This window comes from Coturnix japonica, chromosome 3 (genome assembly GCF_001577835.2).
Source record: "Coturnix japonica isolate 7356 chromosome 3, Coturnix japonica 2.1, whole genome shotgun sequence".
NCBI classification, from domain to species: domain Eukaryota; kingdom Metazoa; phylum Chordata; class Aves; order Galliformes; family Phasianidae; genus Coturnix; species Coturnix japonica.
In genome coordinates, this window is record NC_029518.1 from 30,469,078 (window position 1) to 30,485,002 (window position 15,925).

General features: G+C 43.0%; 1 protein-coding gene and 1 long non-coding RNA gene across 3 annotated transcripts in view; one reads left to right on the forward strand and one right to left on the reverse strand.

The window, feature by feature from the left end:
• Positions 1-7,737, reverse strand: part of SCCPDH (saccharopine dehydrogenase (putative)) — a 9,844-nt gene extending 2,107 nt beyond the window's left edge. Inside the window, exons 1-10 of the mRNA XM_015857595.2 lie at positions 7,434-7,737; positions 7,245-7,357; positions 6,353-6,433; positions 5,765-5,894; positions 4,243-4,292; positions 3,630-3,760; positions 3,043-3,160; positions 1,400-1,519; positions 1,227-1,283; positions 611-722 (exon numbers count right to left, since the gene is read on the reverse strand). Of these exons, the coding sequence (XP_015713081.1) occupies positions 611-722; positions 1,227-1,283; positions 1,400-1,519; positions 3,043-3,160; positions 3,630-3,760; positions 4,243-4,292; positions 5,765-5,894; positions 6,353-6,433; positions 7,245-7,357; positions 7,434-7,638 (1,117 nt within the window). The 5' untranslated portion in view covers positions 7,639-7,737. The remainder of the gene's footprint in view (positions 1-610; positions 723-1,226; positions 1,284-1,399; positions 1,520-3,042; positions 3,161-3,629; positions 3,761-4,242; positions 4,293-5,764; positions 5,895-6,352; positions 6,434-7,244; positions 7,358-7,433) is intronic.
• A 46-nt stretch (positions 7,738-7,783) lies between these two features.
• LOC107311245 overlaps positions 7,784-15,925 on the forward strand; it is a 28,393-nt gene continuing 20,251 nt past the window's right edge. For both annotated transcript variants that reach the window (XR_001553958.2, XR_004306606.1), the window contains exons 1-2: positions 7,784-7,877; positions 9,446-9,572. This is a non-coding gene — a long non-coding RNA (uncharacterized LOC107311245). The remainder of the gene's footprint in view (positions 7,878-9,445; positions 9,573-15,925) is intronic.

Sequence of the window (15,925 nt, forward strand, 5' to 3'; positions counted from 1 at the left end):
CAATGGGAGTCCTGTAAGAACTAAAGTGGACAAGTACCAGCTTCAAATACAGGCCTGGGACCACACAAGAACCTTCAGTATCACCTCACAGTCACAAAGGGCTCTCCACATCAATCCATTCTGTGCTTTACTTCAGACCTTTTGATGTAACACACTCTTTGCTACACGTTTTGTTGTTTGTAGTAGCAATGGTTCACTAACCCAGAACATGGACAGAACATTAGTACGCTGTAGCTCCAAACAACACCATATAACATATGGGCTTTAGGTTCACTTATAGGGGACTGGTAATAAGTAAGTGTGTAAGAAGCCCAGGTTCTATGAACCACCCTTGAATCACTCTCCCTTTACTATTCTACTCCGGGAAAAAATGAGAATTAGTGTGATGACAGTCAAAAGAAAAGAGAATGGCAAGCACAAGACATAGTGAGTTAGTTAGCTTTCTCAAAAAGCAGGTTAAAATGAATGCTGGTATCCAAAATAATATTCTGCAAAGACTGCTGCCACATTGCAAGCGCTTTACAAAGGCAAAGGGAATGGTAGTGGAAAAACAACCCTTTATCGCATGAAGAAATGTGAGCCAAAAACAGTCAGCTGCTAACGTACATACCTGGTCCCTTCACTTGAGTGCAGATCTTGACATTTGGTTTGCCATTCTGCGGATCCTGCCCCTCACTGTAACCCTCACCAAAAAACGTCATTGTGAAGGAGGTTCCATCCATCTGGAATGAGTAACACAGGTGGCAAGTCACCAAAACCAGTAATGCACTTCTATCAAGCAAATACAAGTAGTAAAGCCCTAAAATCCATCCAAACATGACAGCAGTTGTTTTGAGTTACTGTTTAAAAGGTATGATTGCATTTACATAATTTGGATATTCTAATCACTTCCATTTTATTGGAACAGTTAGTTATTGTCCTGAACTCCATTTATTCTCTCATTGCTTTCAGGCTTGATTTTGCTGCAGTCTGTATACTGTGAACTATTCACATCACTGTATGAAAACCAGCAATGTGATCCACTTTTTCTTACAAGAGCTCCACATATTTTGATGTCCTACTAACAGGTGACATCACTTTTTGAGTAGTCAAAGCCATCTGAACAGGTATACACAGTGTGTACTTAGTCTCAAAGAAATAAATCATTTCTCAGTGGTGGATGCCAGTTTACAGCTGCACCATTACCACAAAATTCTTATTAGGTGGGATGGAAAGCAGCCAGTTACCTGCTTCTGGGTTGGTCCTTTCTTTGTGAAACGTCCAGCAGAGAAAAATTCTGGGTACTGCATAAAGAGAAGGAAAAGAAAAATAATTAACAACAACAAAAAAAACCACAATAAATTAGAGGGAACAAAAGGACACTTTGATTCTTTAATTCTTTTGTGCTTTGAATGCTTACTTTTGTCAGGAGTTTTCTTCCAAAGCTAAATTTCACAAGAAGAAGAAATAAAATGCCAGCAAACATCAGCTTCATAACAGAGCCAAGGCCACCTACAGTCACATAAGCACCGTACTGTACCTACAACAGAAACATACCGTCAGTGATAGGATTTACATTAACGTTTTTGCATCGATTCCTTTTTAAAGATGCAACTTTTTTTATACAACTCCCATCTGTTTGAAAAGAACCTTAAACAGCTGTCTTAGTTCTAAGTAATTGTAAGTAATGTTTCACTTGATAACTCATTATGAGAAGACAACTTAACTACAGATTGGTGCTGGAAAGACTATGGTAAAGAAAAGTGGAAAACTTCAAAGAAAGTTGTCTTTTTGTATCTCCTTTTAGATCTTCCTTTCAATCCCATTATGTTTTCATCAAAGAGAACACAAGGCCTTGTATTGTAATTCTGGAGTAGTAACAATAAAACTTTCTCATTAATGGTTACAATTCTATGTTTAGAGCACACTGTCACTACCAGTCCTAAGTGATGCCAACGATTCTGCACAGCTGTTATAGTGTTGGTGCTGGTTTCCTCTCAAGGAGCCACAAAAAACAAGAACTAAACATCCTGCACACCAGAGACCCAAGCATCAAAGAAATCTCCAGGTACAAACAAGAAGGATTAACTTCTTTAGGACAATATTTACTACATTATATCAACCTGGCTTTTAAAATCTCCACTGATACAACAAAAAGCCTCTGCAGTTACAGAATCAAAAACTTTTATCCTTTCCTAAAGTCAAGAAACCCACCTCTTTAATATTTCTGTGACCCAAATCTTCCATTCCCTACAAATACACACCCAGAAATCAGTCAGCACAAGAACTTTATGAGAGACTTTTACAACACAAGGACATGGAGCTCTTGGAGTGGGTCCAGAGGAGGGCCATGAAGATGGTCAGAGGGCTGAAGCACCTGCCCTACGAGGACAGGCTGAGAGAGCTGGGGCTCTTCAGCCTGCAGAAGAGAATGCTCTGGGAGATGTTATAGCAGCCTTCCAGAACCTGAAGGGACCTCCAGGAAAGCTGGGGAGGGACTTTTCATAAGGGTATGTAGTGACAGGACAAGGGCAAATGGTTTTAAACTGGAAGAGGGTAGATTTAGACTAGATATTAGGAAGAAATTCTTCACTGTGAGAGTGGTGAGACACTGGAACAGGTTGCCCAGAGAGACTGTGGACACCCCCATCCAGAAGATGTTTAACGCAAGACTGAATGAGGCTCTGAGCAACCTGGTCAGAGGGAGGTGTACCTGCCTATAACAGGGGAGTTGGAACTGAATGACCTTAAAGGTGCCTTTCAACTCAAGTCATTCTAGGATTCTATGAACTATTTTGCTAACAGCAAAAGCAGGCTCATCCAGCAGGATACAGTATGAAAAACAGCATCCAGAAGAACCTGTATTACATCAGGTCAAGCGAATTGACTGAAAGGTCATCAACAGAACAAGCCTCCTTCTTTACAGAAGGAAAAATTCATTGTTATTTTATCTAGCTACAGAAACTCTGCTACACAGATCTCCATGAAGAACTGTTATTACATAGAGGGAGGAGTTGCTGAAAATTATCACGTATACGCACTGCAGTAATAACAGTCACTTACTGGTGTTTCCTGCAACTGTGAATGCAAATAGCGCTGCGACCGTTTCACAACAGAAACATCAGATCCCATGAATGGAATTGAGTATTGTTTGAACTCCTGACTGTAAAACACAAGTCCTCTGCAAATAGAAAAAACATTCACAAGAAGTGTTCAAGTCTCCACCAAAGGGAAAGAAATAAACCATAACAGCGCTACCAATACTGGCTTTCCCTGAAGCTTTTTCACAACACGATCTCTTCACTGAAAGCAAATCAAATCAATGATTCAGATTTATCCCTGGCTTAACTTGTAATTCCATGAACTACATCCAGGATGGATTTGATAATCAAAATAAATAAGATTCCCACACTTGTTTTTCCTGTTCTGCTGCTTGCTTCTGAAATGAAGGTAAGAAAGTTGCCATGACTCTACCAGACTAATAGAATAAGTTAACTTTGAGACCCAGCAACTGCTAACATGTTCTATTATGATAAAATATCAATTCAGTACCTTCAGCTCTACCAGACAAACATGTATCTTTTTAATATTTAATAGTATGTCTGGAGCAGTTAGAAAACAACCTGTTCCACATCATCAGCTTCTTATACCTTCTCTTAAGTTTTGCACCAATGACTGGAACAGGGGAATATCCGATCTTCTTTCTAAGTGCCTTCAAGTTGTCCTGATCTGCAAGGCCGTAAACAGCTGACTTCCAGGTCCCATCGTGTATGCAAGAACCCTGATAAAGGCCAAGGAACAGTAATTAGTTCAGTAAAGGTTTCAGGTATTATTTTAATAATGACCTTACAATCATTACGTAGCATTAGAAAATTATTGTGTGTATGCATTATGATTACATGCGCTATCAAAACAAATACCCAAACACTTTGCCATTTTCTGGCAACACACATACATGCATTACAGCTTATTTCTGTATGAATCCTTCCCAAGTCTCTGTGCAAATAAATTAACAACAAATACTAAGTGTTATTTCTTGAAACTGTATAGCAGAACAAATTTTATGTTGACAGCCCATGGAAATGGATATTACAGAAGGGTGTTTCCTTGGGGTACTTTTATCAGCTTCTAAAGACTTGTCATCAGAGAACTGCCGTAGCTTGTTCCTTGATGTACACTAATGCAACAACAGCTATTCATATCAGCTATACCAATGCTGCTACAAGTACCCCTGAGTTTCCACAAGGGCATAAACCAACTAACCTCAGGTCCAGTTTTCACTGTCAGGAAACTTTCAACAGCAGTTAAGGTACCTTAAGAGAGGAGAAAACATCAAATGTAATCATTTGGGACAAACAGGCAGATTTGTTCACACACCTACGGTACATTCTGGGAGCCTTAAATACCAGACCAGCAACATCACTGGTTGGACAGACAGAGTCACACTGTTATCTCACTAAGATTAGGATCCAAAGCTATTTTAGTTAGCAAGTATAAAATTTCATACATGAAGTACTTCAGTCACTTCAGATAACCAATATTGTCATTGGTCATTAAATGCTACCTGCTTTCTCTAGTAAGATCATGCAAAGAATAAATCAAACAGCAAAAGAATATTTAAAGGCAGAATTAGTTTTCCTCCAAGTTTTGAGATAAAGGGTGATGTAGGCTGTGAAAACCTACATGAACTAATGGAGCGTGGTAAATGTTACTACAATAAGTAATAATAATAATAATAAAAATAAATTAAATGAATCACACAACATATCCTAAACCAAAGGTTTCTTAGTTGTGACAAACAGCAAAACAACTCCACATTTTGCTTAGTTCTGCTTTGCTCACCTCCTCCTGAAATTAAGAGATAATTTAAATATAACAAGCAACTGGACAGACAGGTGCTAAAAGCAGAAAGTCAAAACAGGATGAGCTGAAACACATCTTTATTTAAAAGGCATCAAATTTATTCAAGCATCCGATTATAACACTGTGATCACTCCAGATACTCATTTCCACGCCTCCTCTTCCTCTAATCAGGTCCTTCTACAGATTTAGTTTTATTAAACTGAAAGCTGATGACACTACAATGTAAAGCATGTCATAGCAATTCTAATAGTGATAATGCAAGAAGAACATTTGGATACTCTTAGTGGCCCTTCCAACTGAAAGTCTGAACCAGTGAACAAACTATCCTTATTTGGGGCTGGGATCGAGTACTGTTTGCATAGAGTTAAATCATCTCACACCTTTTCCAAATATATTTACTCTCTGAGCTACTGTCCAGCTGCTCTCGACAAAAAAAAGCTATTAACAGTGCTATCTGCTTTAGGTCCATACGACAACTACTCGGTGCTGGCAGTAGAGAAACAAAACTTAGCAAACCTGATTACTGCAATCCCTTCCCCACGTGCACTGTGCCTTCCCACCTCATCCTTCCAGCATTCTCACTGCACAGGTGGCAGAGAGCCAAGGATCACCTATGGGTGGATGCCTACACACTTGCAGAGCAGCCCATTCCTGATAACTGAGGCTCCTGTTCTGTCAGTGAGCAACACGACCTTGAATCCTTCCTCTACCTTATCAACAATTTTCCTGACTCTAGTGGGAATACAATTTACATTTCATTTTTTATCTATCTACCAGATTTGGTTGAAACCAGTTAAATGGTAAAGGCAGGCAAAAAGGCAGATCGAAAGCCTTTCCCCACAAGCACTGCTGTTTTAGGAAAACAATTAAAAACCATAATCTGCACGTCTTTATCAGCCTACAGACACGCTAAATAAGTCACCTTTCAGTTTGTCTCTGGTGTACAGCACTCCCATATCAGCTGGTATGGAGTCAAAGCCACAGCTTCCGATGACGTACACTTTCTTCTCTGCAGCTTTCTCATTGTATTTCAGGTACATTCCTTCCAGAAACTAAAACACAAGCAGAATAAATATTTTAAGTAGAACCCCATATCTGGCAATACCCAGTGTTAACCACCAGCACTTTACTCTCGTATCATAGCACCCTACAAATGTCACGCTACTCATAAGCATCTTCACATCAGATGCACGTTATTGCTGTTTTATGGTATGAAAATGTTGCAGCAGTGCAAAAAGAACGTGATCTACCCGAATTTCATACAGGGAATCATAAGTGAGATTTAAAGCAGAATTCAAACATCTTGGAATTACTGAGAATAGGGTCCTGAGAGAATCTTGTGTATTGTTTATTTAATCACTGTTAGACATTAACATACCCTAAAATCAGTTTTACTGCACACTGGGAAGCAGAATTTGCCCACGCATTCACAAACAGAAACATGGATCACAACAAACAAATGCTTTATTAGGCCCCTAACACCAAGTAGCATTTCTCCAAGCTCACGTACCTGGGGCTCTCCACTGATGTCAATGCAGCTTGCACCATTCTCCACACAAGCTTTCACTACAGGCTCTCCAAAAAATCTATACTAAAGGAGGGAAAAAAACACCACTGGTAACAAAATAAAGCTCACACAAGTCACCCAGCTTGATTTGTCTAAAGTATGTGTACCTCCAGCAGAAATAAGCTCGGGTATTGATTTTGCTAAGTGGGGCAAATGTAATGGTCTTGTCTTCGGGAGAGGGAGGGGCAGGAAGAGCAGAACAAACTTCATCATTGATAACAGTTATCTCTCCTGAGTTAAGATAAGATCACCATGGCCAATTGCATATATGTCACCTTGGTTTATGCTTTTTGCATCCATATTATCTGCATACTCTGTGGCTAACACCTTTCACAGAGCTGGCCATTGCCCAGCCACCAGGCTTCGTACTTTGATCTGCTCAGGCTGAGGTGGTGACACCATCACTGCAAGCTTTAAAGCGGCCAAGAACTTACAGCACAACTCCAATCGCTTCTTCCCTTTTCAAGGCCAGGCTGGATGTGAATCTGGGCAGCCTGGTCTGGTGGCGGGCAGCCCTGCATGTAGCAGGGGGGTTGAAACCGGATGATGTGGTCCTTTCCAACACAGGCCGTTCTATGATTCTATGACTCCCCAGCATTACTTCCAACCCGAACACCACTTACAACGCCTGGCATAAACCAGAACTCCTTTCTGGCTTACAACTGCTTTCTTACACTGCCTCTGAACGATGAAAAGGCTAAAACTGAACTCTTCAGTGAGATCTTTCCGTGCATTACAACACCCGGAAGGTTGGTGTATCACCCTCGCACCGCAGATTTGCTCTAAGGCTCCATTTAGCGCCGAGGACCGCAGTGCCACGCACGCCACAACTCACCGGGCCCACGCAGTTGAGCACTACCCGGCTCTGCTTCGCCATGGCGGCCAGCGAGGCCGGGTCGCCCACATCGCACAGCAGCACGCCGACCTCCGGGCCCAACGCCTTTTTCCCTGCGGACGGAGACCGCCGTCACATCCCCGGCCCCTCTCGGCCTCCCGCCCCCCCACACCTCGCCGCGGTCCGTACCCAGCCGCTCGGCCGCCCGCTCCAGCACCTCCTGCAGCTTGTTGCGGCTGCGCCCGGCCACGGCCCAGCGCAGGGGGCCGCGCAGCTCCCCGCCGCTCGCCGCCCGCGCCACCTCCTCCACCACGAACTGCCCGGTGAAGCCGCTGGCCCCGAACACCACCAGCTCGTAAGGCCGCTCGGCCGCCTCCCCGCTGCCGGCAGCCATGGCGAGGCGATCGGACTAGACGGGACGCAACGCAGTGAAGAGCCGCACTGCCCCTCAGCGCCTGGCAGCGGCCGGCACCGCTTGGCCCCGCCCCACAAGCAGCTCGAGGGGCGGCCGTTGGCGGCTCGCGCTGCCGCTGTGTGGGCGGCCGTTCCGCTCAGCGACCGACGTGAGCGTTACTGATGGGTCCTGCCGATGAGCTGAGAACTGCTGTTAATCTGAAAGGAAATTACCTACAGGTAGAGTGCAGTCGGTTTCATCCCGAATTACAACAGGTAGTTGCCCGGTGAGGCTGTGGATGCCCCTTACCTGCCCTGACAGAGGCCTGCGAGTCTAAGCCTCACAGTGACAGAAGCCTCTCTCACAGGCCATCTCCTCCAGCAGAGATGTCCGTATCACTGGGAACGCAAACCTACACCTCCACACCGTCTACGTTCAGCCCCTGCTCTGATCTTTGGATGGTTCTGCAAGGAACCAGGAGTTGGACTCAGTGATCCTCATGGGTCCCTTCCAACACAGGATATAATGATAATGTAATGTAATGTGCCAGGGTGGATCCCCTGATCCCCATCTCTGCGTGGCCAAACATTTGCCTTTCCTCTGTGAGCATCCCATTGCTGGTGCACATTCAACTCATTGCCAGTGTTACCTCCAGGGCTCTTCCTGCTTTATCTTTTGTCTTTACCCATGTGGGATTTGTGGTGAAGGCTGACCTCCTTCCTGAATACATTTAAATGTTCTGTCTCCCAAGGCATGGCAGATCCTCACTCCAGGCACTGGCTCCACTCCTCCAGTTGTGCTGATGCTGTAGTTCGTAGGCCTACGCTATCAGCTGTGTCAGTGAAACAACTCGGCCTAACAAAAAACAAAGGAGAAGAGGGGGCTGAGGACAAAGACAAGTTTTGTGTTCTTTATTAATCCAGATCATTTTGTTGATTTGATTTACAGAGCAGCCCTGCAAAACCAGTTTCTTGTTTGAGGTCACTGAACATCTCATTGGGCGAGCTGGTTTCTTGCTATCATCTTGTCCTTCCTACACAATGGGATAACTTCCAGCTGTGTTCTTAATGAGGCCAAACTCCTCTGAGCAACTTTCTTCTCAGTCTTATTTTTTTTCTCCCAGTTCTCAAAATAAAGGCTATTTTCTTTGAAGACTTTGGTCTTCCACTCTTCTCCTTTGCTAAAACTTCAACAAGAAGTTGCAACAGTAAGAGAGATTTTTCACCAGCTTGAACTAAACAAACATTGTTTTTTCTCTGAAGTTTGCTCCAGAAACTTGCCTCTCTTTCTCTCTTGTCTTTTTCTTCCTTTCCATTGTCCCTTTCTCACATCTCATCCCCTCTCACCACACAATAAAAACCAAAGCAGTTTATAAAGCTATGATTCCGATGGGATAATCTGTGAAGAATCAGGGCTGCACAATCTTCCTTGGGCCATATGCAGTTAATAAGGCCTGCAGTGCATTGTTGGGCAGTGGCTTGGCAATGTAGGCTTGTATGCTGAGCTGAGAGCCCTCTCAGGGACTGACATGTTACACCAAATCATGCAGAATTACCCTGTCTAGCAAGGCACAACTCTTAAGATATCCTCTACTTTTTCAGCATCAGCTATATTTCTTTAAAACACATCTACTGGAGCAAAGTAATTCACATAGATTGCAGCTAATGCAGGCAAGAAATCGGACTTGTAGAGCTGCGGAGGGACACCTGAAAACCAATGAGAAGGACAAAAAAACACAAGGCAAAACTGTTACTCTGTTCACATAAACTTTCATAATGGCAGCTCCAACTTCTTTTTTTCTTGACAGAGATGTGTGGCTGGCAAGTGGAAGGAACCTGTTTGTAGGAAACTGCAGTTTCACTCCAGTAACCTGCATAAAGAGAAGAACAAAAAGCCAGTTTACAATCCTGACCTTGGAACTCAGAAATAGGCAGGTGTGTTTCAAAATAGCAAACATCAAGGGAATGTCAAGGCTCTGATTTTACATGGAAGGCTTATAGCAGTCTTGACTAAAGGCAAAGGTTAACCTGTCTCCCTAGTTAGTATTGCCAATGCAGGATTGCAAAAGTTACTCTGTGGGAAAGCTGTGGGATGGCTTACATTTTCCCCGTGTCCAATAAAAAGACAAGAAATGCCAGATCTGCTGCCAGCTGCTGCTCCCCAAGGGAGGTTCCCACCTGGATCAGTTTTAGAAGCTCATAAAAATGAGCTGTTTCTTTTTAAATCTCATGTTTTCAGATTTGAAAGTACTGGTTTATTTAATTATTTCTGTTTAAACACTCGTGTGTACAAAGATGTTTAAAGATTTTAAAGTACTTCAGTTAAAGCCTCTTTAAACCAGACTGCCTCGGTCTAAAATAACTTCGGTCGCTAGAGGGCCCTGACAGTTTCTTTGGGACCAAGAAATGCACTTGGGCTCCCAGACAAGCCTTATGTTTTCCAATGCTCTCGGTCAAAGTGGGCATGCCTCCCTGTGCTAGCTCCTCCTGTTCCTCTGGCAGGATTGGAGTCTGCGGGCATTTACAACAGCACCTGTGTGTCTCTTCATTTGGTGCTGTTGTTGTCCTGAGAATATCCTTGCTTTCAATATTTATATACTCCTCGGACACCAATCCAGGGTTAAATTTCTTCTACTCAGTTACAACTTCAAGGTGTGTTTTGTTTATTAGAGTGGAAAATGAAGACGCTGTTCCATCACTTCAACAATAAGGTAGCAGAAAGAATGCAATGTGCTCTGAATTGCACAATGCTATGTGAAGGCAGTGCCTTTAAAACCCCATCATTGTAATTGTATCATACCCCAAAGAATAAAATAAGATCTCTGAGTTGCATCACTACAAAAGTTACTGCAGGACTCCAGAAAAGTACAGCATACAATTAGGCAGAGGTGTTGGGAAATAAGGCTATCTAATAATGCATGGATAATTCATTGCAGAGTATGAAATATTCTGTGGTGAGTCTATGTGGAATAAAAAGGAAAGGTGGGCACCTACCTACCAGCTGCAGTTACTCAGCACTGCGTGCCTGTGGGAACAAATGTTCTTGGAACAAAGCCCACGCCTCCCAGTGCTGCAGTGTATCTTATCCTGAATGTACGCAGAATATGGCCTTATAATCAGATGCTCCAAAAAGCCGCACCATACAGAGCTTTTGAATTGGTAATAAACCAAACCATTTAGAGTGGGAGAATAAATGGTAGAATCACAGAATATCCGGAGTTGGAAAGGATCCATAAGGAACACTGGGTGCAACTCCTGAAAAAAAGAAAAGCTTGAAATTAAGAGCTGCATTTCCTAAACTCAGTTCAACAGGGAGTTGCTTGCCACATATTTGGATATTTGGTAATATTTTATTTTCTGGTAAGCCAATTTTATGGAATTAAAGACAAATAAATGAGGAACACAAAGTAGAATGGAAGGCTCTGTCCTACCTGACATCTCACCAGCCATTTTGCTGACAACAGTCTAACGCTTGAAAAGTGGCCATAAGGTAAGCACTTAAAATACCCCCTGAAGGTTCACAGAAATAATTCACAGAATCATGGAATCTTTTGAGTTGGAAGGGACTTCTAAAGGTCATCTAAAGCTCCCAGAGTTGGACTCCAAATTCAAAGGCAGCCAAGAAATTACCAAGTGAGAAGATTAAGAAAATTCAGACTGTACTGGAGAAGCAGTCTGAGTTTCAGGCATTCAGTGGGAAGTTAAAACATGGAAGGTAAGTGGTGCTGAGAGAGACAGGAATAAAACCTTTTCCTGGTGAATGGCAAGTGTGGGAGTTATTAGCTATGCAGAATCATGAGATCACAGAGAAGGAAATACAACACTGTCAGCATTTGAAAGTCTAATTTAAAACATTGTGTTCTGGTTCAGCTGCTTCACTACAATGAATATAATAATAAATTACGGACAGCTCCAAGAAAATAATCCAGGAAATAATGAATTAGCAAGAAGGATGGAGACTCCTGCCGGCAAAAATCAAAGAGATCCCATCTATATTATTGAGCTAAAAGTAGATAAAGAGGCAGGAAAATGCTTTGCAGATGTCTGAGGATGTGAGTTCTAGGGACTGTGCACCTGGGCAAACGTGGCTGACACCACTCAATCCTCACAGCAAAAGATTTGGAGGGAGGATGAGGGTGGCGATTTGGTAAGCACCAGTGGAAAGGACTCCTGGAACTGCACGTGCAAGTATGAAGAGCAGAACAGCAGGACACTGACTGTGAGGATTCAATGTGTTGTTGCAAAAGGGAGCAGATGGACCACAGAGCTCACCTGCTCTTTACCATCTGCAATTTGCAGCAGTAGAGTGAATGGTAAAATCCTCTAGCAACCTTTCCCTCAACTACCTCAACAATGGGTTCTAAATAGTCTTTAAACTTCATCTTTCTTGTATATATTAAGGAATGTTATTATATGGGGAAAAAACACATATTTGCACTAATTAGCTATATCTGCTTGCAGGCACAAACATACAGTTCCTCGGTCATGTGCTGTGGTTTACTGGCTTCAGTTGCCTGCAGAACTACTTGGTGGCCAGCCAGGCCTGGCCGCACACCCACGTGCCTCTGCTCAGTGCATTTGAATGCTGTGTCAGTGTTCACACAGAGTACCCACAAATACTTTTCTTTTTTCAGTTTGTACACAGTCTGCTTTCATGCAAAGAGGGACTCAGATTGTCCAGTTCTGCAGGCTGGCAGACATCTTCCTTGTGGAAAAGATCCTAATGGATTCCTGGTGTCTGTGATTTTAGTATTGGGCACATTTTCCAAACTCTGCAGCTCTCGATATGTCCTACCCAGGAGGTTTTCTGAGAATTGCCACAAGTATGATAAACTATTTCCTTTTGTTCAATCTGTAGAAAGCAGAAGGTTAGCCTGCAGACCACTGTCGTGCCACAGACTGAGTTTAGATTTAGTAGCTGGCACACGAAGCATTTACTGTGAGGATGGAAAGAACAAAAACACAGCATGTAATGCAGAGCCAGCAAATTCTCCTCGTTTTATCAATCTGATCAGCTCAGCAGCATGCAGGGCCTGTAAATGAACTTTGAGAAATGCTAAAGAACCAATTGATCCTTTAGTGCAGGAAATACCTGCAGTGAAGCATGCTTCGTCATTCATTACTTACTTCTGACACCCCCAGGTGACTGTTGGCAAAGCCCGCATAGAGCCCAGCATTGGTTTATGTCACAGTGGAGCCTCACTTACAGAGACAACTCTCTCCTCTTTTCTGAATTTCTGAGATGGCATCAATGTGTCCCGAGAATCAGTTATTTAAGGCTTTACTTCAGCATCACCATCTTATCTTGTCACTTGTAAAAACTTGCTTGACTCATGGAAAATAACGAGCTGAACATACTATTTTCTCTGTACAGCTGAACATATGCAGAGTGGATAAAGGCCAAAGGCCCCAGTCTGATATTCTCTCACCTCCTCCTGTAAAACACGGTGCCTACAGCTGCCCCAGGTGTTTAGATGACTTCTAAATTCATGGTTCTCCAGGAAAGAGACTTTCAAGATGTGGCATACAATTTTCACATGAGTTTCTTAAAGGAAGAAAAAACCAAACACCAAACATCTTATGTATCTAGAGTAGCAGATTCAAAGGCTCCATCGTGCCAGCTCTTATCTGAAGAGGAGTAAATATTTCCATGCCAGCAGCTACTGTGTGAGGGGAAGACAGGGACTGTCTGACAGTTGATAACCTGGCCACCACCAGAGAAGCATGTTTATGAGTCTTTGCTCATTAGTAACTTCCTGAACGTTAGGTAAGTGCTTTCACAACAGCAATTACAGCCAGTCAACAGAACCTCACTGCTACACCTGGTGCGTTCGACTGCTCCACTCAAACTGCCCACAGCAGCAAGCCAGGTGGTGCAGCAGCCTGCACTTGCAGTTCAGCATGGAAGAAAAAGAAAAGGGGAGAGGATAAAATTAAGCACAAAGTGTTGGTGAAATCTGATGTACTTTAGGTAGGTGAGTGGCTTACACTGAGGGCATGCAGTAGATGGGCAGAGGAAAAAAATTGCGATCTTGATGAGGAAAGTTACAAGGACAGGAAAGCAGAAGATCTCAGAATCACAGAATGTCAGGGACAGGGAGCTCAAGAGGTCACCTAGTCCAGTCTCCTTGATGGAGCAGGAACACTTAGATCAGGTCACACAGGTCTGAGGTAGCACACCACTTTGTGGGAGTGGGACCTGCAGAAATACATGCACCTGGGGATCTGAAGAAGAGAAGGAAAACACTAAGAGAGGAGAGGCAGGCAAGGATGGAAGTGTACCCCTTCTGACCCATCTTTATGGTCTGCAAAAAAATGTATGCTGGTAAAATCTACTGATTGCAGCTCAGAAACAAATTAAAATTGGAGAGCTCCCTGCTCCACTTCAGTCTTTTACAAGTTTTCTGCAATTGAAATATCGGTGTACTTTTCATCATACAAAGTCTGCGGCTGCCCACACAGAATCTAGACAGACAGAAGAGGTTTACAAAACACTTAGCAACAGACTGACGTAGAGCAGCTCCTCGCTGGGCTCAGAAGCTGTGTCCGAGCTCCCTCTAGCGAGTTGTATTGTTTTTCTACACTCAGGGATCGCTACCAGCTGCTGTGTACTTGTGGACTGAACAGCTAAATGTACATATATATATATACACACATGTATATATATATATATATATATATATTAATAAGCAGACATCGGGTGTTTTTACCTGTCCAGTACAGTTCCTATTAATTCTACTTCACGAAGCTAAGTTCCTTTTTTCAGAAGTTGCTAGAGAAGTAAAAAGGAGAACAAATACAGTTTTAATGGTGCTAGAAACAAGCTGAGACTAGACTGTTTCCAAAGCTCCTGTAAAACAAAAGCAGTTACTTTGTATAACTTCCTACTTTAGGTTGCATAAATATTTTCTAAAGTAGCATTTCTAGGAGAGTAGGTGTGAAACTACCACTGGAAACAAGGCTGGTGTATAAATCAATTCCCTTGGTGTTTTAAAACCAAAACAAACATTTAAAAACATTTTTTTTTTCTCTCTGTGTCATTGAACACGTGGCTTGAGACGCCTTAATCCTGATGGCATTTCTCCACCTACCAGTTGAGTTATTTATTCTTGAAATCAGGATGTTTCTGTATGCAAAGAGCTCCAGCTAAAGGGGCTATGAACTGTTGCCTCTGCTCTTTCACACGTGCACACACATCCACCTATGTTTGCCCTCAAAATGGGGGGAAAAATAGGAATATTTTAACCATAACCACTCTCATCTGGCTAGTGGTCGGTGTGATCTCCAGCTTTCCTGCTGTTTCACAGGGGAGTTGTACACAGCGCACTTCACCTGGCACTGACTTGCTGCAAGGTTGAGCACTTTGTTTTGTTTGTATCCCCTCTTGTAGGCATTACTTTGACAGCAAGCTGTACGTTGCTGTTACTGTTTCCTGATGTTGCTATTCTTTGGCTTGTTATCCATTCTGCTACACCCGTGGGACCACGTTTCTTTGCATCATTCAGCCACAACAACAAATTAACTTCTGTTCATTTACTCATCCTCTTCAAGAGTCCCATGCCTCTAAATAAATCCTTACCTCTGAGATAGATGCTACTAACAATATTCTACAGTCCTATCTCCTTTACAACAGAGAAGTAATTCCCTCATAGCTCTGCCTGCATTTCTGTTCCAGAGTTCTCAAATCCAGGTGCAAGTGTAGCGGTGATCACGCCAGCAGCCATGAAGTTGATGTGAGCACAGTGAAAGGCTGTTAGCACTTCTACCAGGGGAAAGTGCAAGCTGCAGGGGAAGTTAATTTGCCCAAATGAGGAAGAAAACAAAGAACTGGAGCTATGCATTTAACAGTACATAGCAGTAACATTTCCTTGCCCACCATATCAGGCTCATCACAGGTTCACCCACAGGAGGGTTGTGCACTTGTTTTTACGGATCTCAGGTGGAGATGAAGCACCCAGGAGCTGGGTTGCCAGGAACCGCAGCAGTCTCTTCCACTCCTGGGCAGGTAGCCTGGGGTGGAATGGTCAGATTCCATATCAGAGGAAGCATGTAATGCTGAAACTGTTAGGCCTGGGGCAATGAAAGCACAAAAGAGGCGTGAAACCAAGTTAATGACAGGACACCAAGCCCTGTTTAAAAACAACACCTCATTTAAAGGAAGTAAAGGCTCTTCAGTGGACCTGAAGACAGAACGCTGTTCTAATTCATTGTATACCTACTAGCAGTACGTCCAGGAAGAAGGAAGGTTATCTCTAATGATCACTGGCCTTAGTCTTATTATGGTTCCA